Source organism: Pan paniscus, chromosome 4 (genome assembly GCF_029289425.2).
Source record: "Pan paniscus chromosome 4, NHGRI_mPanPan1-v2.0_pri, whole genome shotgun sequence".
In the NCBI taxonomy this organism is placed as follows: domain Eukaryota; kingdom Metazoa; phylum Chordata; class Mammalia; order Primates; family Hominidae; genus Pan; species Pan paniscus.
Genome location: NC_073253.2, coordinates 169,106,670 through 169,131,417, shown reverse-complemented (window position 1 = coordinate 169,131,417; position 24,748 = coordinate 169,106,670). Strand labels below are relative to the sequence as shown.

General features: G+C 40.5%; 1 protein-coding gene across 1 annotated transcript in view; it reads right to left on the bottom strand.

The window, feature by feature from the left end:
- Positions 1–19,317, bottom strand: part of NSG2 (neuronal vesicle trafficking associated 2) — a 119,409-nt gene extending 100,092 nt beyond the window's left edge. The window contains exons 1-3 of the mRNA XM_003814011.4: positions 18,910–19,317; positions 10,215–10,300; positions 7,219–7,254 (exon numbers count right to left, since the gene is read on the bottom strand). Of these exons, the coding sequence (XP_003814059.4) occupies positions 7,219–7,254; positions 10,215–10,300; positions 18,910–19,234 (447 nt within the window). The 5' untranslated portion in view covers positions 19,235–19,317. The remainder of the gene's footprint in view (positions 1–7,218; positions 7,255–10,214; positions 10,301–18,909) is intronic.
- Positions 19,318–24,748: the final 5,431 nt, after the last annotated feature.

The following is a 24,748-nucleotide window of genomic DNA, read 5'->3' as shown; positions in this document are numbered from 1 at the left end:
CCATAAGCAACATACTACATCTTTTCTCACTACTGACATCTCTAACATCATAAGGTCTTCCAGTTCATATGACTCCAGCAGCAGGACTGCTTACACCACAGCCTGGAACTACTGCAGAGCCCTTTCCTGCACTGTGTCTCATTCAAAGTTAACAACCTTCTGTGTCACCTAATATATGGGCTGGATCAATATTCCTAGGTGAACAATATATTACTTCTAGGAATACAAAGAGGACTACCATGCATGTGCTTCAGTTTTTGTGGTGAGGGAATCAAGATGTGAGCAGTGATTTTCACTCTGGAAGGGATATCCTAGCATACCCATGGCCATTGGACCCCTAAAAATATCACTCAAGCTTTCTACATTGGACTCCTAAAATCTTCACTGAAAATCCAGGCAGGTCCCTGAATCTTTGTAGCATTTATCTTCCACCCTTGGGAGCACACACATCTTTTACCAAGGCCTCCAGTATACGAGCCACCTGTTGCTTGTTCTGCTGATCAGCATAAAGTTATTAATGTAATGATCAGTGTGAAATTCTGTGGGATGAACAAGCAGTACAGATCTCTTTGGACTACATTATTATGAAAGGTAGGAGAGGACTGGGTGCGGTGGCTCATGCCTGTAATCCCAGCACTTTGGGAGGCCAAGGTGGGAGGACCACCTGAGCTCAAGAGTTCGAGACCAGCCTGGCTAATACAGTGAAACCCCGTCTCTACTAAAAATACAAAAAAATTAGCCGAGTGTGGTGGCACACACCTGTAGTCCCAGCTACTCAGGAGGCTGAGGCAGGAGAATCACTTGAACCTAGGGGGCGGAGGTTCCAGTGAGCCAAGATCGCATCACTGCACTCCAGCCTCAGCATCAGAGCGAGACTCCCTCTCAAAAAAAAAAAAAAAAGGTAGGAGAGTTAACATAGCCCTGAGGCAAAACCTTAAGTAAATACTGTCTGCCCCATGTGAATACAACTGTGTGACCTTTTCTGATTCAAATGGAAAAGAATGCATCTGCCACATCAATTGCTATATACCATGCTCCTGCTCTAACAATGGTACCTGTCTAGCAAAGCAGCTGTGTTCAGAGCTACTATTCAATTAACTTTGTAGTAGTCTACAGTCCTTTGGGTCTTTAATGGTAGCAATAATTTGTCACCCTCCTCCCATTCCACAGAATGTGATCTTATTATTATTATTATTACTGTTATTGTTATTATCTTGGCTGGGAGAAAGGAGGCAGTTTTAGGCATTTCTACTTGTCCTTCCTCACTGTGATAACTCTTACTCCACCAGACAAGCACCCAACGTAAGAGTTACTCCAACTGCCAGGTATATCAATTCCAATTATACACCCAGGGCCTGGGGAGATGGCTATTGGGTAGGTTTCTAAACCCAGTGGGCCCATTGTGAGAGTCTCAGGCTATCTCTGGTGCAGTTCTAAGAATTTTTCAGAAAGACAAACAGAGAACCTTTGAGGCCTGTCTTGGAGAAACACACCTGCCTTAAAATCCTTACCATGTTAATCATTGGCTTGGGAGCAACTTGTTGGGAAGAATGGCTTCATACAAATGTAGTGAATTCACAATACAGCACAGCTGGGCTATCAGTCAATTATGCCCCTGTGGTGGGAAATCCAAGAAGCACATTTTCATGGCTGCCATAGGTATAGTCCATGACTCAGGAACTGGAATACTACTGCAGCAGCATACCACCACCTAACTCGGCATTCTCCCTAAAATAAAATGCTGCACTAGTGCTGTTCCCCATCTACTCCCAGGCTGTCCAGCCACCCGACTCCCACAGACCCGCTCCTAAACTCAAGACCATTATTTCACTATTTTATAAGTTTACTCCCATAAGATTCCCAGATTACCCAAGACTTTTCCCAAATTTTAACATTTCCTCAGCTTATATTGGATGTAAAAATACCCTGAATTTAATTAGTTCCTATGCTTAAATATTCCACTGTTTGTTTTTTTTTCTCATGAAAGTTTACCTGAAACCTTTCAGGTGACCTGGAATAAATGGCTGAATGATATTTTGAAGTATTGACGCTTCTTCACCATTCTGTACTCACCAAAATTTTTCATTAAAACCACTAGAAGATCTCTTCCCTCCCTTCCCTGCACCACTAAGCATGAAACAACCACTGCAGAACCCAAACCATAATTTGCAAATATTAGACTATTGGGCTAAAATAAAATGCCTTTCATCCACACAGAGGAAAGAGTCAGATATAGACTTGGTGAGTGAATGTTTCTACTCATGAAAACTAGACAAATGACACTTTGGGCTGGAGATGAAGAGAAGGCAGGACCACAATGCAGTCTGAAGTCTTTAATGTAGCAGGGGTGGGTCATTAGCCCCTACTGAAATTATAGAACAGAAATAAGCTAAAGTATTGCAGCTTATGTTCAGCGATGTATCAGTAAAGAAAAGTCTTATGTTTATTATATTCTATTTAACATAACAGATTGAACACATATTCACCAGAAATTATTAAACAAAAATTAAAAGATTTAGAACAAATATTTAGAACATTCATTTCAGTGGGAGTCTTCATTCCTCCATGGTTCTAGAACAGTGAAATAAACTGAGTTTGTATCCAGCATTAGACTCTTATTTTAAATCTAACAAATATTGATATACCTAATAAATTAAAACAGACTACTATGTCAAGTTGTATAAGTCACATAAACATACATTGAAGCAAACCTAAAATTCTCATTCACATTCACTACAAAACTTTATGCAGCATAAATTACAGTATAAACAGTGTAAATAGGTCTCATTTTGCAATGGACTTCAGTTGCATAAGCTAAAATTTGAAGCTTCACCCAAGGATTTAGCAGCCTGAAATTTACCCAGCATAATATAAAGAAGTTGTGTGACCCTCCATGCAGGGAAACTTGAGAGCCTACATGGCAAAAAAACCGAGGCCATTTCCCCAGGCAATGTGTCCTTCATCTGGAAACAGGTGGATTTGATAAATAGTCACTAGAAGATCATGTTACCACAAATTCTACACTGTCGTAGTCTCCTGAAGTAATTAAGTTACAACTATTAGAGGAAAAAACAAAACTATGAATTACTTTACAGTCCTTACAACTTGTACTATTTCATGAGAATTTTGTATATTAACACTTTGTAATACCTTTGTAAAATAATTAGGAAGCCCACCTTCTCAATGCCCCCCAAAAAGAATGGATGTCATCACTGTAATCATCCTGGATATAAAAGTACCTGTCACTCCAAGGGAAAGAAGCAACTAGAGTACACAGAATTTGATCATGAACAAGCCTCATTTTGTCTTTCCCTCCTAAGTTTCCAGTTCCACCTAGGTCTTTGATTCAATTTAGAAAGAGAGATCATACCAGCAAAAAAGCAGAAAAACTGGCGGAGGTAAAAGTTGATTACTACTTAATGTTGAGTAGAAAAAAAGGACTTATTAAACAATACTTCTAAATGATTTTCAGAATTCTAATCCTCTCATTCATTGACTTAAAAATAATGTATTACTTAGGGGCCTGGCAAGGTAAAGGGCATCTCCTCTGATCTTTGCCCAAAAATTTTCCTAAAATACTCCATATTATAATACAGTCCATTATAATATATCCATATTATAAATGCATACATTTACTAATTTTCCTTAGGATGAAAAGATGGCTTAAATAATCATTAGCTTAGTTTTAACACCCAAAATAATCGTTGCTATGTAAATTCTAAGGTTTTTTCCATAAAATAATTGAGAAGTTTAGAGGAAGCCAAAAACAATTTAAATGAATCCAAGTTTAATTTAAAAGTTAGATCTAAAAGAAGAGATGAACAAAGCAGCAGTTGTAGACTCATTAATAAAATGGAAAAGCTGGTAATTATAAAATTCATGCAATTGCATTGATATGCTAATTAAATTTTATGTATGAGGTTAATTTAAAAGTATGTAGAATAAGTATTAATTCTGAAAATAACACTTGCATGCATATGGTAACAATATTTAACTAAAGGTATTATTAAGTAGCAAAGAAATACTATTAATTTATAAAGAAGGTAGTTTTTCTGTTCGACTACTAAAGTCCCAATTCTAATAAAACACATCAAAATTAACAAATAATTATGATTCATTTAATGTTTCATCTTTAGATTCTTCATACTCTTCTTTGGGAAACATCCAAAGATAGGTTAATCCTAAATTTAAAAATGACAAAATTGAGTTCTTGTTAATATAAAATATCATCATCCGTAGTCACTGAAAATTTTTAGCATTTCTAAGGCTATAAAGCAACAGTTAGAAACTCCCTGTACTTATTGTTTTAATGACTTTTACTTTCTCTAGTTGAACATAAAAAGTTTCCAACAGACTCAATATGTAACTCATATTTTTCTTTTCAACTCCAACTCCTGCCAATACCCTTGGTGACTTCAACAGTCCCATTTGCAAGAAATGTGTCACAGAAACATTATGTCACAGGCTTTCACCTCCAGGCCACTTACTCACAACCAAGGCCATTGCCTAGACACTGTCATCACTGGAAGTTGTGCTTTACCTCTAGGTGCTGAAACTTTTCAAATGTTCCTAGATGACATATTTTTATGCTCCTACTTTTTATACCCTTATACTCTCACTAAGCAAGGTCTCTGCCCTCCTTTGAACTCCAAATCCCTTGATCTCCTGCGAATTTCATGTCTCCCTCCTCAGCCCCACAATCATCTCTCTCATTACTCCTGATTAAGTCCCTATAATCCCTGACTCCAAAACTGAAAATTCCTCTTTATCCTCGGCATTGCGTGATACTCTGTACTCAGTCCTCTCCTCTCTCCATCTTCACATTAAAGTCTTCACCTACATCTACTGTTAGAACTACATATGACCTTTATGCACTACAGATATCACACTACCTCCTGTACAACACTTCCAATAACTTGCTTAGCATTTTTTCCTGAGTACCTCACTATTACCTAAAATTCAACATGCCAAAAGTAAAACTCAGTACCTTCACAAAATGAGTCCTTTCTCCTGACTTCCTTATTTCTTATTCACTCTCAAAACTCAGTATCATCTTATCCCCATACCTGATCATCTATCTCCTCTCTGCACCCTCTGCAACCCTCATTTGAGTGCATTTTACTTTTCACTTGGATGCTATTACAATCCCCAGATTTTCTTTTTCACCTCCTATTTCACCTCCATTCCAAATCTTTCCACAAATGACATCATATTCTTTCTAAAATGCAAATCTGATAGCTCCACTGCTTTAAAATGTTCTATATATTCATAAAGAAACAAGATATTTGCATACTCTTACTATCTTCCTATGAAATACTAATTAAAAAAGAAAAAATAGTAACTATAAATGGATAACAACTTAACCAAGAGCTCAAAGTTAACATCATCAATAAGGGATCAGTGAAGATCACATAACTCAAGATGCAATCCTTTGGGAAGTTACATTATATATACAACGTTCCAGCCAAAAAATGCATAACATGAATCAAATCATAAGTAGGCATGAGCAAGTCTTGAGAAATAGCCTGAAAAATGATGGGCCTGTATTCTTCAAAAATATCAGTATCAAAAAGACAAAGCCTGACAAACTGCTACAGATTAAGGAAGACCAAACAGACACGACAGCTAAACACAATACATGATCCTGAACTGTATATCTAGTACCAAAATTTTTTTTAAATTCCTATTAAAAACACTATTGGGGCAATAGGGAAAAAAGTGAAATGTAGGCTATAAATTATGTTTGATATTGATGTTCAATTTCCTGACTTTGATAACTGTAGTGTGGTTATACAAAAGATACCCTTGCTCTTAGGTTATATACACTGAAGTATTTACACAGAGAGAGAAGAAGAATGAGCAAGCAAACGTGGCAAGATGTTAAAAAACAGCGAATCTTAGTAAACAATATACTGGAGTGCTTTGTATTAGCCTAATCATCTTTCTGTACATTTGAAATCATTTAGAATAAAAGATTAAGAAAATATTCCATCTCTTCATTCCCTACTGAATGAAGTACAAATCCTCAGCCCAAAATTCAAGTTAGACTCTTTGAAATACTATCTCAGTATACTTTTATACCTTTCTTAGGTTACTGTGTTAAAGAATTTTTAATCAAAGTGTACATTCCCTAATCGTTTTCTTGACTCCATGAATTTGCTCATGTTCATGTCTAAAATATACTCTCGGCTGGACACAGTGACTCATGGCTGCAATTCCAACAGTTTGGAAAGCTGAGGCAGTAGGATCACTTGAGGCCAGGAGTTCAAGACCAACCTGGGCAACATAGCTAGACCCCCACCTATACAAAACAAAAATTTAACTAGCCAGGCATGGTGGTGCATACTTGTAGTCCTATCTACTCGGGAGGGAATGCTGAAGTGGGAGGATCACTTGAGTCCAGGAGTTAGAGGCAGCAGTGGGCTACGATTGAGTCACTATACTCCAGGTTGGGTACAGAGTAAAACCCTGTCTCTTTAAAAAAAAAAAAAGAAAAAAAAAAGAAAAAAGATAACTGTATGTAGATTTCAGTAGAGGTGACAAAAAAAGAAATAAGTAGAACAGCCTAAAGAAAACCAGAGGTACATGACCAGAGGTCAAGGGTAGGATGAGATTTAAGGGTAATATACCCAGGAAGAGTAGTTGAAGCTATAAAAATCTGTGAGTTATCTCAGAGTGAATATGTAAAGAGAGAATGGGACCAACAATCACTCCTAGGACAGCATTTGTTATTAGGTGGTAGCAAAGGTAAATATGGTAAGTGAGGCAGGACAAGGGCCATAACACAGCCTACAGGACACTAAGACATAAAAAGGAGCAGTAGTAAGATAGCATTAAATATGACAGTATATTCAAAGGAAAAGAGGACTAAGTAGAGGTATAAATGAAAAGAAGAAGATTCTGCCCTCAGAATAATGTAGTATATTGTACCCTCAGAGGGTACGATAGAAAAAAAGAAAGAAAAAGAAGAAGAAGGAAAAACATGGAGTACAGAGAGAGAATTTCTAATAGCATGATGGACATGGGGCCCAAATGAAGTTTTAAAGGTCAGTAAGTATTATAATGAGTGCCTACTATGTGCCAAACATTGTATTTAAGAAAGGAAATAGGCTGGAATTAGCAATGATTGGTTATACACTAATGTTTGGAGAAGGGAGGATACAGAAGGGAAGGGAAAAAAATCTATATTCTATAATTATTACCTAAATAAATTCTTACCAGAAGATAAGAAGATTCATCTTGTGTAATTTGAGCCTGCAAACAACATAAAAAATAAGGAAAATTTAAGTTGGCCTCTAGCACTGGTTTTCCCATTAATAAATACACATTATGGAATCCAAGTTATAATACATTTTTAAACATAATTATTAGTTTTATAAAGAAGTTCTGTAATCTAGTTTAACACTGTAATGTAAAATAATGAACTGGTTTACCAGAGGCTATTTATGAAAAACACAGCATATTATTTTAAGTTGTTAAATAATCCTTACAAGATTACATTTAAGAGAAGGCCTCTTGCTGAGGCAGAAAAGAACCCAACAAGTTCAAAGTTATGCAGTGATCTGAATTAGCACTCAGAAGTATGTCCAGGTTTTTTGCACACTGCTCTGCCTATTCAAACATCCTTTTCATTTAAGATACCTCTGACTTCTTTTTCCTATCCACCCCCCACCTCATTCTCCTTCTTAAATGGATAAGCAAAGTGAAACACATTATCACTAATATGCCATTATTGCAAACAATTCATGCTACCACTGATGCAATATTATATGAACCATAAGTTTCCACTGCTTGCAAAATGGCATTCTGTTTTCATGATTATCTTATGTAAATATTCTTCATGAAATTAAATACTGCAATTTTACTGACTATGAAATAGAAGTTGCCATAGAATGACTGTACTAAGAACTCACAGAAACATTCATGATAGCATGTGCAGGAAAGAAAGACATGTTAAAGAAAGAAATGCACGTTAAGGAAAGAAAATAACTTGTGATTTATCAATTCACATTGCATTATTGGTTACATAAATTTTATCCAACTTAATTTTTTTAAAATCCAGAGCTACAAATTATTTTGATAAACACACCAGACTACATCTAATTTCGCTCTGACCACAATATCAACTCAATAGTGATGCAGCTTTAGAGCACAGTTTAATTCATGAGTTGTTTTCCAGGAATGAAATAATGACATCAAGGCTATAACTCAAGGGTAGATCTTTGTTAAATGCATTAAGTAGGAATGTAGCTTCCATGGAGAGGAAATGACTACATGAAGTGACACAATGTATAATTTTATATTGCAGTTAAAATGTTTTTCTTCATCAATACCGATGAGCTTCATAATTTGTATTTTTTAATTGGCATTAAGATTCACAGAAAAGTATGTTCCCTTTGCTCAGTAAATTCCAGTCAACACACACCTTCTACATTCCTCCACTCACTCCTATACCTGTGCTCTCTGCGCTCACTGCTTGCAGGTGCTCTGTACTTCTAATTATGATGAATAGTGATAATATGGTAGCCTCATTTCTATAGTTCTGTATATTGAATGTGACAATTACGAAAACTACTGATCTCATGCAATCCCAGGATAACTAAACTGTTACAGAGGCCACTCTTTTTAATACAATAAAAATTGTGTTAACTTACTTTCACTAGATAACCTTTGGCATTTCAGCCTGTGTCTATATTTTTCATTTTCTTCAAGCATTCTTGAAATGACTTTGTATACTCTATTCCATACTAAAACCTTAAAAAGATAAGCACAGTAAAGGAATGCTGAGCAGAAAAGTAGGAATATATTTTCATGGAGGCAACTGGGAATGCCTCAACTGTGTTGTATGTCAATTGATATCATCATTATAAGACTATATTAGCATTTAGAGAACTAAAACCTAAGTGTAATTGTTTACCCACGATCACTGAAATATCTGTTCTCTTTTTCAAAATTCCTAGAATTTCCTCCCTGTAGTATTTAAATTAACTGTCCTGGATGAAGTTGCCTTTCAAAGGCAATGACTATAAAGTCCTACCTAATCGATTCTAACACATTCCATTCTGAAAGCTAATTTTAAAAAATTGTGAACTTATATTCCAATGATTAAACCATTGGGCAATGATTTGATTTTTTAAACATATTTTATTCCAGTTAAGAATTAAGTATTTCTCCTAGGACATACCAAAGCAATAGTACTAGAGAACATAAATATACTGGAATCGAAAGAACAAGGATTATAGAATCAAACAAATAGATCTAGGCTCAAATTCTAGCTTTGCCATTTTCCAGTTGCCTGGGAGAGTATTTTAATCTCATCTAGGAATAACTTCATACATTGGATTATAAGAATTAAGGAAAAAATATTTAATACATATGTAAAGCACTTACCCTAGTATCTGGCACACAATAATTAAAAGGAAGTATTGATTATTGCTCTTTTCTCCTCATCTAAAAGGAACTGGTTCTCAGAAGAAACATCTCTTAGTACAGTGGGAAAATTAGATGCTCACTCAAAATATATTTGGTGCAAGAGTTATTAACCTCTAATGCTATTTTATACCATACACGGATATCAAACAAACTCAAAGCTCACAAACACCACAATGTTATGTGTCACTATCAACCAATAATTTCTTTAAACTGAATATAAACGATGCTGTGAAATATAAACATACAGTGGTAATCAAAGACTTGCAGAGCATCCGATCTTGAATATGTTCAAAACACTCAAGTTACCATGACATTTGGACAACTAGCAGCGAGAACAGCTCAGCAGCAGTGGATCATCCTTCTCAGATTGCCTGCTAGAAGCCTATTACATATTCCTTGTCTTTAAAAAGACCAATATAGATACATTATTCTTTTCTATGAAATCTGTGATTTTTTTCTTATACTACATTATCTATCACAGTTTATTGTATTCTGTGGAACATATATCATGCTTTGAAAAATCCTCCAGTGGGGTTACACTTTGATTAAAATGTGTTTTATACCTTCACTGGTATAACACTGGAAGGACAATTCTTTATGGTTAATAAATATTTCCAAACCCAGTTCCATTTCTTCTGAATTACTTCTATTTCTCATTTCAGAAAATTAAATTATTCAAAAGATGGTACTATTTTCACTGTCTTGAATATCTTTACACATTTGTATTTAGAGAGGATGATCTAAAATTCAAATATTGCTCATTCTCCTTTACAGCAATATACCTTTTTCTTTTTCTTCATTATTTTGGAAGCTTCATTCAATGGTATGGGAAAATCATACTTTTTAGCTGCATCCTTCTGGATTAAACCTAATTTTTAAGAAGAAAGTGAAAAGGTCAACATATATAAGGATTTACTATCTGAAAATAGAGACCATATAAATGTTTCTTAAGGTCTCCTTGGGGATTTTTATACTTGTTGGTATATTTCTGATCACCAGGTAATACTGGTTTACCAGTTCACTAATAACATGTTGAAAACAACCAAGAAAACTAGACATAATCTGGCAAGTACCCAGAAAATCATCCAGCTAGTTCAGTCTTCCTTTTCTGGTTTGTAAGGCTAGTCCCAAAAAGACCAACAACAGAATGAACAAATACCAGATAACACATCTTGCGCCAGTATATCTCTACAGTCTCCATTCTTCTCAGCGCAACTCCAGACAGACATTACACTTCCAACTACACAATACCTTGTGGTACCTCAAATGTATCTAATTTCTAACACTTTCAGCACACACACACACACACACACACCCTCCCGGCAAATTTCTACCTGTTCTTCAAGACTCAGCTCACACGTACCTCTTCTCTACAGCCTTCCCTCAAACACATGCAGCTCAACACACAGCATGGATCTGAGAACACCTTCTTCATAGCACTCAGCCCACCTTTTTATCATGTGTTTCCTCCACTAGGCTCTGACCTCCTGGAGGGCAATGGCCATGTGTGTCTTAGTCATCTTTCCACTCACACTACCACACACATAGTAGTACTAATAAGGGTTATCCAGAGTGAACGGGCTTCCTGAATACTCACTAAACCATGCTGCCTTCTCAAATGTTAACTGTTAGAAGAAAACCCAAGGGTTTGTTTTTCCAAAGACAAAATTATAAAATAATGAGCGTGTGTTCCCTGAAAGCCTTTATATTGGCTCTCATTTTGTCTAGAATATTCCCTCACCTCAACCCTTACCCACCTTGTTCCTGCCCTACCACCGCTCTATCTCTCACTTTCTTCTACTCTTTCAATACTTAGCTTTCCAGGGAGCCTTCTCTGATCTGACAAAGCACCGTCTGCTCAGGTATCATAGGATTTATCACACTGTTTACTTGAGGAGTGTGTTTTATTATTCACTAGAGATCCAGTATCCAATTCTATAGATATCAGCTACACAATAAGTATTCCATTTGTTGAATAAACTAGAATATGCTCTAAAATGGCATTTCGCAATTTGTGAGAAACATGCCACTGATTTGGAGCAGGTCACAGACATATAGACATAGCACTAAGGAATATTAACTCATATGGTGAGAAACTCATTCTCTCTCCAGTTTTTTTCAATATTCTGATTACATTTGGGAGAAAGTCTAAGTTTGGTACCAGTATGTTATTAAGACTTCTCTAAGACTTGGTCGTCTCCCTTCGTGACCACAGACAACTCTCAGCAGACAACCTACTTAGCTAGAATTTAATAATATTGTTTTGCCTTTATTATATTTGTTTCTAATTAATTTCTATTTATAGAAAATGGTACAGTTTTCCACTGAAGTAATGATTTAAAGTGTTCTAAAAAGAAATTTAGTTAAAAGGGAAAATGTGCCTATTTAAATAAATATATTAAGTAAATAATAGTACAGATGATATGCAGATATGGCATAGGAAAATAATTTAAGTTTGGGAAACTCTGCTCTTCATAAACCCATATTTATCCTTCCCTCTAAATGCCTACAACCTTTGCAATACTATATTTGCATCATTCCCCAATGTTTCTTGTTTGTAAGTCTTACCAACATAGACCTATACTCCTTGAGAAAACACAGGAGTCATCAAGTCTACCCATAATTACTTGGGGATCTAAAATACAAGTACAGAAGATGTGAAAAAGAAAAAAGACATATTTCTTCCACTCATTTTGTGTATTGTACTGAGACTAGCTCCAGTGTATTTCATGGATTTTGTCCTGACTTATGTTTCAAATCTTTCTCTAGTCCTCTTTCCACCCACTCTGACCCAGTCGTTCTTCCTAATCACTGTCATCACTGATCCATACTCGGTGCTTTGTTCACATGTTTTCCCCACCTAATTCTCCTATCTCAGACCCATGTGTAAATCTCATGGAGCTTCCACTACCATAAAGCCTTCCCTGATTCTCTCATTCCCCAAATTATTCACCACTTCCAAAACATTCATTTGTACTTCCACAATAGCATTCATCATCTTCCATTACATATAAATCATAAATGTAGCTTTCAAGTTCAGTAAGGACAGGGAACTGGCCTGATTTATTAGTCTTATTTGAAATGTTAGAAGAGTTGCTGATTTGCCTACTCCTGAATCTCTCAACTTCAGTACATTTCCAAACAGCTTACAAGTTTATCTTCCAGAAGTGCACCTGTCTCTGATAACTTTACTCCACCCCACCATTCAAAAATCTTCAGTGACTATAAAAATAACAGTCTCCAAGGTATTCCATAATGTGGTCCAAAACTTACTATTCATTCATTCATTCAATAAATAGTATATGTCCACTGTGTGCTAGACATGCTAATCACCATCTTCCCTTCAAGCCATCTCTGTTCAATGTGCCAGCATTTACTGGGCACTTATTCTGTGCCGAACACTGTGCTAGGCACTCTGCATGTATTACTTAATTTAACCTTCACAGCAAACCTTTAAGGTAGGAACCATTACCCCCATTTTACAGATAAGGACACTGAGAATAATAGTGGTTAACTAACTTGGCCAATATGATCCTGCTGATGAATGACAGAACCAAGGATTATGTCTTTCTGACTTCAAAGCCAATGCTCTTCATAACCTCTACTGTCCCACTAGTGACTTCTCTATTCATGTTCCCTGATTTTCTGCATCTATGCCTCTTCTTTCCTTGAACTTGACTATCAAAGCTATTCTCAGCTCACTCTTACAACATGCATATCTACTAGTTTATATTTCCATTATTCATTAATTAATAAGTCCCTTGAGAGCAGACTACTTGTCTGATACATCTGTGTCACTAACATCTGACCTAGTGCCCACAACATGATAGGTTTTAAATAAATGTTACTGAATGAATAAATTCATCTTTTTCCCTATAGAGGGTGACATATTTAATGAATGTCTACTTAATATTAACATCAAGGGCTGGGTGTGGTGGTTCACGCCTATAATCCCAGCACTTTGGGAGTCCAAGGTAGGTGGATCACCTGAGTTTAGGAGTTCAAGACCAGCCTGGCCAACATGTTGAAATCCCATCTCTACTAAAAATACAAAATCAGCCAGGCATGGTGGCACACGCCTGTGGTCCCAGCTACTTGGGAGGCTGAGGCAGGAGAATCACTTGAACCTGGGAGGCAGAGGTTGCAGTGAGCCGAGATCACACCACAGCACTCCATCCTGGGAGATAGTGCAAGACACTGTCTCAAAACAAAAACAAAAACAAACATTAAGTACACCCAAGACTGAGTAAAACCTAAGCACTTAAGCACTTTCTGGCTTGGTTTAAACATAAGTCTACCCCAGGACTCCCTTCCCTTGACTATAACCTTGGCTTCGCAAGCACAGCAGGGTGGTCACTAACGTTAGTGGCTCCATTATCCATCCAGTTGCCCAGCACAGAGACTTCAGACTTGGTCGCAATTCTTCCTTCTCTCTTTCAGTAAGCTATGTGATCCTGTCCATTCTGCCTCCGCTGCCAGTGCCTTAGTTCAGTCCTTCACTCTTTCCACTGGACTACTGTAACTGTCTTGTAACTGTTCTCTGGCCTCCAATCTCTCCCACCCACCAATTCCTTTGTGGCAGAGGTAACAGGATCAGATCCAGAGGAAGGAGAACTAGGAGGTGGGAGCGGCTGGACTGAGAAGAAGCTCCAAAACACTTCCCAAAGCCTAACTTGCACCAAAAAAAGGTCATGGTCACTGTTTGGTGGTCTGCTGCCAGTCAGATCCACTATAGTTTTCTGAATCCCAGTGAAACCATTACATCTGAGAAGTATGCTCTGCAAATCGATGAGATGCACCGAAAACTGCAACGCCTGCAGCCAGCATTGGTCAACAGTAAGGTCCGAATTCTCCACGACAACGACAGACCATGCACTGCACAATCAACGCTTCAAAAGTTGCACAAATTGGGCCACAAAGTTTTGCCTCATCCACCACATTCACCTGACCTCTTGCCAACCAACTACCACTTCTTCAGGCATCTGGACAACTTTTTGCAAGGAAAACGCTTCCACAACCTGCAGAACACAGAAAATACTTCCCAAGTGTTCGTCAAATCCCAAAGCGTGGACTTTTATACTACAGGAATAAACAAACTTATTTCTTGTTGGCAAAAATGTGTTTATTGTAATGGTTCCTATTTTGATTAATAAAGATGTGCTTGAGCCTAGTTATAATGACTTAAAATTCAAGGTCCAAAACCACAATTACTTTTGCACCAACTTAATAAATTATCAAAGTAAATTTGGTTTTGAAAGAATAGTAAACAAAATATTTATATATTTTTCAACTTGAGATTTTTTTTTCAGTCTAACCTGCCTCTAAGTCAATCTCCCCTGTACAGCACGGTCAGTAAATCTGACCCTACCACTTTTCTTTTTTCTTTTCTTTTTGAGACAAAGTCTTGCTTGTCACCCAGGCTGGAGTGCAGCGGCACGATCTCAGCTCACTGCAACCTCCGCCTCCTGGGTTCAAGCCATTCTCCTGCCTCAGCCTCCCCAGTAGCTGGGATTACAGCAGGCGCGCACCACCACACCCAGCTAATTTTTGTATTTTTGGCAAAGATGGGGTTTCACCATGTTGGCCAGGCTGGTCTCAAACTCCTGATCTCGTGATCTGCCCACCTTGGCCTCCCAAAGTGTTGGGATTACAGGCGTGAGTCACCGCGCCTGGCTCCTATCACTTTTCTTATTCAAAATCTTTTAAAGCAGGGCTTCTGGGTAGCTTAAGACAATAGCAAGCAAAAAACCACACCCTCAGCATCACTTTAAGACAAAGGATGCTGAAGCTGCAAAACAACTGTAAGTAAAATGAGAAAAAAACATTAAATTGCTGCTCTATGATCCCATATGCCCTAGACCTACAGGGGCTCTGGCCAGCAGGGAAGAGAAACTAGAAATACTACAAAAATGCCTCAAAAGAGCTGACGTGACCAACATTAAGATTAAATGCATTCTAAATCTGAAAATAGTAAAAAAAAAAAAAAAAAAAAAAAAAAAAAAAAAAAAAAAAACTAGGCAAATCAGAGTACAGACTATAGGGAAGAAATTTAAAGACAGACACAACACAGAATGCCAAGCATGCAATATAATGGACAGACTCAGTTTAAAGGGGCAAGCATGATTTAAAGGAGCAGTCTTTCAATGGCATGGTTTCTGAGGTGAAAAGAACAAAAAGGATGATAAATTAGGTCACAAAGAAAATACCAGTAACATCCATAAAATGAAGGCATCACAAACAATACTCTCTGATCACAATAAACCTAGAGTTTACTAGCAAAAATTAAAAATAAAAATCAGAGATGCGCTGAAAACTTAAATTTTAAATCTATTAAGCAACTATATGGAAAAGAGTTAAAAATTACAGAATTTCTTCTAAAAATAGTGACAACGAAAACACTACATATTGGAATCTATGGGATGTATTTAAAGTAGTGGTTAGAAGAAAATTCACTGCACTAAACACTTAATAACAATAATAAAAATAAATGAATTAAATTCCCTGCTCACAAAAAAAGTATAAGAAGAACAAAGTAAACCAAAAGAAAGCACAAGAAATAATAATATTAAAAGCAGAAATTAATGAGGAAGAGACTAGAGAAACAAAATATCTAACGAATAAATCAAAACCTTGATTTTTCTTTTTTAGAGACAGGTTCTCACTCTGTCTCTCCAGGCTGAAGGCCATATCATAGCTCACTGCAGCCTTGAACTGCTGGCCTTAAGCAATCCTCCCGTCTCAGCCTCCCAAAGTGGTAAACTTAGAGGTGTGAGGCACTGTACCGGGCCCAAATCTTAGTTTAGTAAAAAAAAAAAAAAAAATTAACAAAATAGACAAAATGTCGGCTAACTTGATCAAGAAAAAGACAGAGTGCTCATATATATAGGAAAAGAAATGACAAGAGGGAAATAACCATTAAAACGCAAGAAAATGTTTAAACATCATAAGACACTACTTTGCAGACATCTATGCAAACGAATTTGGAAACCCAGATGAGACAGATAATTCCTTAAGGAAATACAGATTACTAAAATTGACCTATTAGAGTTAGGAAGCCTACAAAGATCAATCTCCATAGAAAATATAGAGAAGGTTATTAAGGAATTATCCCACAAAAAGCACTAGGTTCTAATAGTTACAGAAGAATTCTACCTAAGCTTCAAAGACAAGATAATCCTAACATTCTATAAATTATCCAAGAGCATAGAAAAGGAAAAATTCCTAATTCCTTTTATGAAGTAAACACAGCTCTGATACCTAAACCAGATAAAGGAGTACAAAGAAAAACTAAAGATCACTCTCTCTCCTGAATACTGATACAAAAATTATAAACAAATTATTAGCAGAGTCCAACACTGTATTAGGAAAATAACACACCAAAACCAAGTAGAATTTACTTCAGGAATGCAAGGTTGGTACAATAATTGGAAATCCATTTATATTACATTCCATATTAATAAACAAATCTAAAGAAAAAGAGTATCTCCATAGACCTGAGAAACCCTCTGACAAAAATCAACACCCATTCATGATTTAAAAAAAAAAAAAACACTGAAAAAATAAGTATGGAGGGATACTTTGTAATATTTGAAATATATAATCCTTAGTCACATAGCCAGTACCTGATTTAATGGGGAAACACTATAGGCATTTCCCCTATGGTCAGGAACAAGGCTAAGATGCCCGCTATCTCCAATACTATCCAACATTGCCGTTGAGGTATTAGCAAATGCAATTAGACAAAATAAATCTATTGCAGGCAAAGAATGGGTGAAAAATAAAATTATATCTCTTTACAAATAATATATATTGATACCTGGAAAATCATGAGAATCAAGGATAAAACTAATAATAAATGTATCCAGTGAGTAAACAAAAACCAATAGGCTAAGTGAAAAAAGCCAGTCACAAAAGCCCACATACTCTATGATTCAACATATACGAAATGTCCAAAATGGTTAAATCTATGGAGACAGAAAACAGATTAGTACTTGGTTAGGGCTGGGCTTATGCGTAAAGGAGGGCAAAGAGGGAGAATGGTGAGCAATGTTTAACGGATACAGGGGTTCTCTTGGGGTTAAAAATATTCTAAAATAGTGGTGATGGTTGAATATGTGAACTAAGCATGCAAAATGGGTGAATTGTATGCACTGTGAACTATAGTTTAATAAAGCTGTTATTCAGTAAGTACAGGTGATGGAAATGTTCTATATCTCAATTATGGTGGCAGTTACTAGGATGTGTATAAATCTGTCAAACCTCTTCAAAACATACGTAAATTAATCCTCAGTAAAGTTGACTTAGAAAAACCAACAGAGGGCCTGGCGCGGTGGCTCACGCCTGTAATCCCAACACTTTGGGAGGCTGAGGCGGGTGGATCACCTGAGGTCAAGAGTTCGAGATCAACCTGGTCAACATGGTGAAACCCCATCCCTGCTAAAAATAGAAAAAAATTAGCTGGGCATTGGTGGCAGGTGCCTGTAATCTCAACTACTTGGGAGGCTGAGGCAGGAGAATCACTTGAACCAGGGGAGCGCAGGTTGCAGTGAGCCAAGATCACGTCATTGCACTCTGGTCTGGGCAACAGGGCAAGACTCCATCTCAAAAAAAAAAAAAAAAAAGAAAGAAAAAGAAAAACCAAGAGAGGCCTGGCCCAGTGGCTCATGCATGTAATCCCAGGGCTGTGAGGCTGAGGCAGGAGGATCAGTCGGGCCCAGAAGTTCGAGACCAGCCTGGGTAACACAGGGAGACCCCCCCATGTCTACGAAAGATAAAAAAAGTAGCTGGGCATGGAGGTGCCCACCTGTGGTCCCAGCTACTCGGGAGGCTGAGGTCAAGGCTGCGATCAAGGCTGCAGTGAGCCTGTGATTGGACCACCACACTCCAGCCTGAGTGACACAGCAATACCCCGTCTCAAAAAAAAAAAAAAAAAAATTGGCTTCCTATACACAGTGAGCATTTAGAGGGCATTTCGTAAAAAGAAACCCCATTTACAACAGCAAAGAAGATTAAATATTTAGGAATAAATTGATCAAGACATATGCAAAACCTATGGGAGGATAATTTTTGAATTGAAGACATTTCCTGATTTAAACGTAAAGCTCATGCTGTTTTTAGCCAAGATGACTCAACAGCATCCGGAAGTCAATCCTCCAGGTGAGGGGGTTTGCGAAGTCAACGAATCTCACTCAGCTGGAACGGAAACACGCAGGCCAAAAGCCTCCGAGAGGGGGCCGCAAAGGCTCCATTCAACAACCTCTCCTCTTATGTCAGGTGCCCCTGCCGGCCACAGCTGGCCCTCTGAAGGGAATTACTGGGCTTCTCCTTCGCCCCCGCGCGTGCTCGCAACACGGCCTGACAGGAAAGCTGCCCCCAGCCTCCCGCGTGCCGTCAAGATGGCGCCCAGCAGCTGAGTCCGCTCCGCCCCGTCCCGCCCCGCCGCGCCCGGTCCCGCCCCGCCCCGCCCCGCTGCACCACCTGCACGCGCCGACTGTCTGGTGCCGCTCTGAACTCTCGATGCCCGCAGCTGGGAGGAGGCAGAGGCCGCAGCCTCCACACCAGGGGTCGTGGGGACCCTGTGCTGGGAACCGAGGGGCAGCTCGCTGCTACGCTGAACGTCCGCCACCGCCATTGCTTCCCTCGGCTTCTCCTGGCGACAGCCTGCCCCAGGCCCCTGACCCCAAAGGCCTTGAGCTCCGCGGCCGCCCAGTTGCAGGACGCCACCGCACTGATGCGAGCCGAAGCGCGTCACATAGACGAAGCGCGCCGAGTCCTGCTCCCGACCCCGGCCTGCCGCCGCCATCGCAGCCTCAGTCAACGGCAGCCGGGCCCTCAGCAAACACGACGCTACAGGCGCCAGACTGCCCACTGTGCAGGCGAGGGATGCGGAGCGGTTAGGGCCAGACCACCCTGCGGGGACTGGGGGGAGGGAGTTAGGGCCGGACCACCGCGTGAGGATTGGGGGGGTTAGGACCAGACCACCCTGTGGGGATGGGGGGGACAAAGGGTTAGGGCCGGACCATGGCACCGCGATGAGGGGGACGGGTTTAGGGCCGGACCACCCCACTAGGGATGCGGTGACAGGGTTAGGGCCAGACCACCGCGTGGGGATGGGGGGAGGGGGTTACGGCCGGACCACCTAGCAGGGATGGGGGTGGTGGAGTTAGGGCAGGACCACCCAGTAGGGATGGGGTGACGGGGTTAAGGCCGGATCACCACGTGGGGGTGGCGGGGACCACCATGCAGGGTGGGGCAGGGAAGTTAGGGCCAGACCACTGCTGGGGGGCTGGAGGGAGAAAGCTCGGCTTGAGGAGCGAGGCAGCCGGTCACTGCGTGGGCTGCAGGAGTAGGGGAAGGGCACGCTGCTGGGAGGTGAGAGGCCCAGGGGAGATGGAGGGAAGTGGGAAGAGGGCGGGTGTTGGGATGGGGACGATGACGAGGTGCAGACCCCTCAGAGGAAATGAGCTACTCCAAGAAGAGGGTGGGAGAAAGGGACCAGGTCACTACTAGGGAGACGCCCCCATGCTTGGGTGCGGGAGGATTTCAGAGTGAGGAGCCCACACGGGACTTGAGCAGCCTGGAGCATCAGCCACGTGACGCTGGGAGCCTGGGGGAGAACACAGAGCCCTTGGCTGCCGGAAGGTTCCAGTATGCCCTTGGCCTGGCAGGTGGTAGTGATGGAGCTGTGATCCCCAAGAGACACAGGGGTAGGGGGACAGGGGTCTGAGGCCCAAGCTGGTTAGGCACTGGCCAGCTGGGTTATTTGGGCAAGCCCTTTTCCCTCTCTCTCTCTTTCTTTCTTTTTTTTGAGACGGAGTCTCGCTCTGTCACTCAGGCTGGAGTGCAATGGTGCGATCTCGGCTCACTGTAACCTCCACGACCCAGGTTCAAGCGATTCTCCTGCCTCAGCCTCCTGAGTAGCTGGGATTACGAGGATGTGCCACCACACCCCGCTTATTTTTGTATTTTTAGTAGAGGCCAGGTTTCACCATGTTGGCCAGGCTGGTCTTGAATTCCTAACCTCAGGTGATCCGCCAGCCTCCCAAAGTGCTGGGATTACAGGCGTGAGCCACCACGCCCAGCCCCTTTCCTTCTCTGAGCCTCCATTGTCTTCAAATGTTAACTCAGGAGAATTGAGTTGTGAGGATAAATCAAAATAAGGCATATATTCAGCATCTGGCACACAGTGAGAGATAGTTATCCATTCAGGACGTAAACTGTGAGGTGCACATTGTAATTTCTTTACATTGAAACTTTACAAATAGGTTTCCACTAACCCTTTTTTTTTTTTCTTTTGTCAGTCTTGCTTTTTCTCCAGGGCTGGAGTCCGGTGATGCAATCTCAGCTGACTGCAATTTCTGCCTCCCAGGTTTAAGCAATTCGCTTGCCTCAACCTCCGGAGACTGCAGGCGTGCACCACCACGCCCAGCTAATTTTTGGCCTGGCTAATTTTTGCATTTTTAGTAGAAAGAAGGTTTTGCTATGTTGGTCAAGCTGGCCTTGACCTCCTGGGCTCAAGCAATCTGCCAGCCTTGGCCTCCCAAAATGCTGAGATTAGAGGCGTGAGCCACTGCGCCCAACCCGACCATCTCTTTAAATTCATGTAGCATTTTATGGCAGAGGAACTGGGGCTCCAAAATGTGAAGTTACTTCCCCAAAGTAATAGGCAGTGACAGAGACATACTTTCTTAAACACTTGTTATTAAATTATATGCAGAAACCTGCACAAATCATCACTATGTAGATGGCTGAATTTTTACACAGTGAATATACTTGTGTAAGATCCACCAAGGTTAAGAAATGGTGCACTGCAGAAGCACCTCATGACCTCACCCAATCACCATCCTTTTCCTGTTTTTTTGATTTCAGATGTCATCAATGGCCAGGTGCCTGTAATACCAGTACTTTGGGAGGCTGAGGAGAGAGGATCGCTTCAGCTGTGGAGGTCAAGGCTGCAATGAACCCTGATCACACCACTGCACTCCCCCTGGGCAATGGAGCAAGACCCTTTCTCCAAAAAAAAAAAAAAAAAGTCATCAGTTAGGTTTGTCCATTTAATTTAATTTACTTCTTTTTTGTTTGTTTTTTGAGACGGAGTCTTGCTCTGTCGCCCAGGCTGGAGTGCAGTGGCGCGATCTCGGCTCACTGCAAGCTCCGCCTCCCAGGTTCACGCCATTCTCCTGCTTCAGCCTTCCTGGTAGCTGGGACTACAGGCGTCCACCACCTCGCCCAGCTAATTTTTTGTATTTTTTAGTAGAGACAGGGTTTCACCATGATAGCCAGGATGGTCTACGATCTCCTGACCTTGTGATCTGCCTGCCTTAGCCTCCCAAAGTGCTAGGATTACAGGCATGAGCCACCACGCCCGGGCCTAATTTACTTCTTTCACTCAAGTTGTATCAGTGAGATGCATGTTATTGTGAAACCAAGAGCTAACCTGAGTAAACTCACCAAGCTTAACCTGCCTTGCTTGCTTTACATTGGTTACTTCTGGTTGTTCTTAAAACGAGGCGGGCAGATCACTTGAGGCCAGGAGTTCAAGATCAGCCTGGCCAACGTGGTGAAACCCTGTCTCTACTAAAAATACAGAAATTAGCCGGCGTGGTGGTGGGCACCTGTAATCCAAGCTACTCGGAAGGCCAAGGCGGGGGAATTGCTTAAACCCAGGAGGTAGAAGTTGCAGTGAGCCGAGATCGCGCCACTGCACTCCAGCCTGCGTGACAGAGCAAGACTCCGTCTTAAAAAAGAACAACAACAACAGCAAAAACTAATGCTAGCTATGACCTGAGTCCATGGGTGAGAAAGAAAAAAAAAATCCCGCTAGCAAGTCATGTAGCCAAACAATACATAACTAAACTCCCACAAGCTTCCTTAGAGATAATGTCTCTGGATGTTGGTCACTACAGTAATGGGTGCTTAAAGGTTTTTCAGGAACTGGAAGGCAGCTCTTGGTAATTTCCAATTGGTTAAGACCACCAACCCTTCAACTGGGCCTCCACAGATGCCCAGAGAATGACCTTTTGAAGTCAGAGGCCCAAAAACCTCACCCTCAGATCATGCCAATGCAGCCATTTTCTGCACGTGCGTGAAGAACGATGTAGCTTGATTACACTTGCACAGAAACCCCAATTACCTCACCTTTCCTCCCTACCGATCATCTTTCCCCACGCTTTAAACCACCCTGCTTTCTATTCCTTAAATACCTTCAAGCCCTATATCTGGGGAGGTGGATTTCAGGTTTGTTCTCCCATCTTCTCACACAGCAGCCTTGTGAATAAAATCTTTTCTCCCTTGCAAAACCCATCACCTCAGTGATTGGCTTGCTGCCTGAGGGTAGAATGAACTTGGTTAGTTAACAACTGTAGAAGTTTGTGTATCATTTGAATATGTCACCATTTATTTTTATCCTTTCCACTTATTGATGGACATTTAGTTGTTTTCAGTTTGGTTCATTATTAGTGTGACTAAGAAGAATCTCATACATACCCTTTGTGGAAACAGGTTATAGGCTATATATGTTAGTGTGGAGTTGCTTAGGGTGTTCATACGTTCAGCTTTAGGTGCTGCTGACAAACAGGTATCCAAAATGGTTGTACCAATTTACACTCCTCCAGCCAAGTATGAGGGTTCCACTTGCTCCACTTGTTCACCTCCACTTGGCATTGTCATCTTCATGTTAGCTATTCTCATGGATATGTATATTAGGGTTTTCCAGAGAAGCAGAAACAAAAGACTGTGGTGTGAGAGAGAGAGAGAAACTACAAGGTACACCAGCAAGCTAAGAGATCTAGGGAAGAGTTGTTGATGCTGCAGTTCCAGTCTAAAGGTCCTCTGCTGGCAGAATTCCCCCCTCTTCAAGTGAGCCCAGTCTTTTTCTTCCAGGCTGATATGGTTTGGCTGTGTCCCCACCCAGTCTCGTCTTGAATTGTAGTTCCCATGATCCCCACATGTTGTGGGAGAGACCCAGTGGGAAGTAACTGAATTGTGGGGGCAGTTATCCCCATGCTGCTTTTCTCATGATAGTGAGTGAGTTCTCACAAGATCTGATGGTTTTATCAGAAGCTTTTCCCGCTTTTGCTCAGCACTTCTCTTTGCTGCTGTCATGTGAAGAAGGACATGTTTGCTTCCACTTCCACCATGATTGTAAGTTTCCTGAGGCTCTCCAGCCATGCCAAACGGTGAGTCAATTAAACCTCTTTCTTTTATAAATTACCCAGTCTTGGATATATCTGTATGAGCAGTGTGAGAATGGACTAATACGCAGGCCTTCAAATGATTGGATAAGGCTCACATATATTTTGGAGGGTTATCTACTTTACTCCGAGTCTACTAGCTTAAATGTTAATCTCACTAAAAAAAAAAAATACCTCACAGAAACACACATCACTGTCTCATTAGGATTGGTAACTGGCACTTTGCTTTGTCTATCTGAGAAGGTCATGGTTCCCGGTTTGCTGTTGTTTCTTGTGGATGTGCATCCATATCTTTGCATGAAAGGTTATATTTTCCAGTCTTCACATCCAGCTTGTTTTTGTCTTTCTAGGGTATGTTTGCTTAGATTCTTTGCAGTCCACCTGTTGAATGCTGTTTCCACTAGGACACTGCCTCCTTTTCCACACTAGATGGCCTCTTAAGCCCAGGTTTGCCTCACTTTCACAAACATTAGTAGTGCTGCCAGACTTGGATGGAGGGTGGTGAGGTCCCAAATGAAACACCCTAGCCATGTGGGAAGGCTGGTAGGGGGTCGTACCCAGGGACCTGTGGAGCATGCCTCCCATAGCGTGGTGCTGCTGGAGAGCCACTGAACTGCCATCCTCCTTTCTTAGTCTCAAGCTGCCCTCAGGGGTTTTTCTCCCTTCAGGCACTCACAACGCTTCCTATAGGTTGATGCAGGAACCCAGGATAATGGGAAAGCTGGCATCCACCTCACTGTCACCAGTGGAGCAAAAGTTCATGATGTGAGTCTCCACATGCTGTTCTCTTCGTCTGAGTGGGAGCTGCAAATTAGTCCTGCCTTCTATCTGCCATTTTCCCCCAGTAGGTCTTTTTTTATGTGTCCTATAATAATATTGACAATAACTCTCATCAACATATTCTACAAAATATTCTGAAGAAATTCTGAAAAAGAAAACAGCAAAAATGATTCTAAGGGCAGTTTTCTGTGTGGTGACTGGCAGCTTGGGGCACGATCATCAAGGATAAAGAAGTCCATTTCTCTTACCCTCCAGTTGGAGGCTTTTTACTTCTCTGAGGCCTTGGGGATCATTTCTGCTTCATATTTGAGTTCTAGGATATTGCTGGTGATAACCTTTGCACT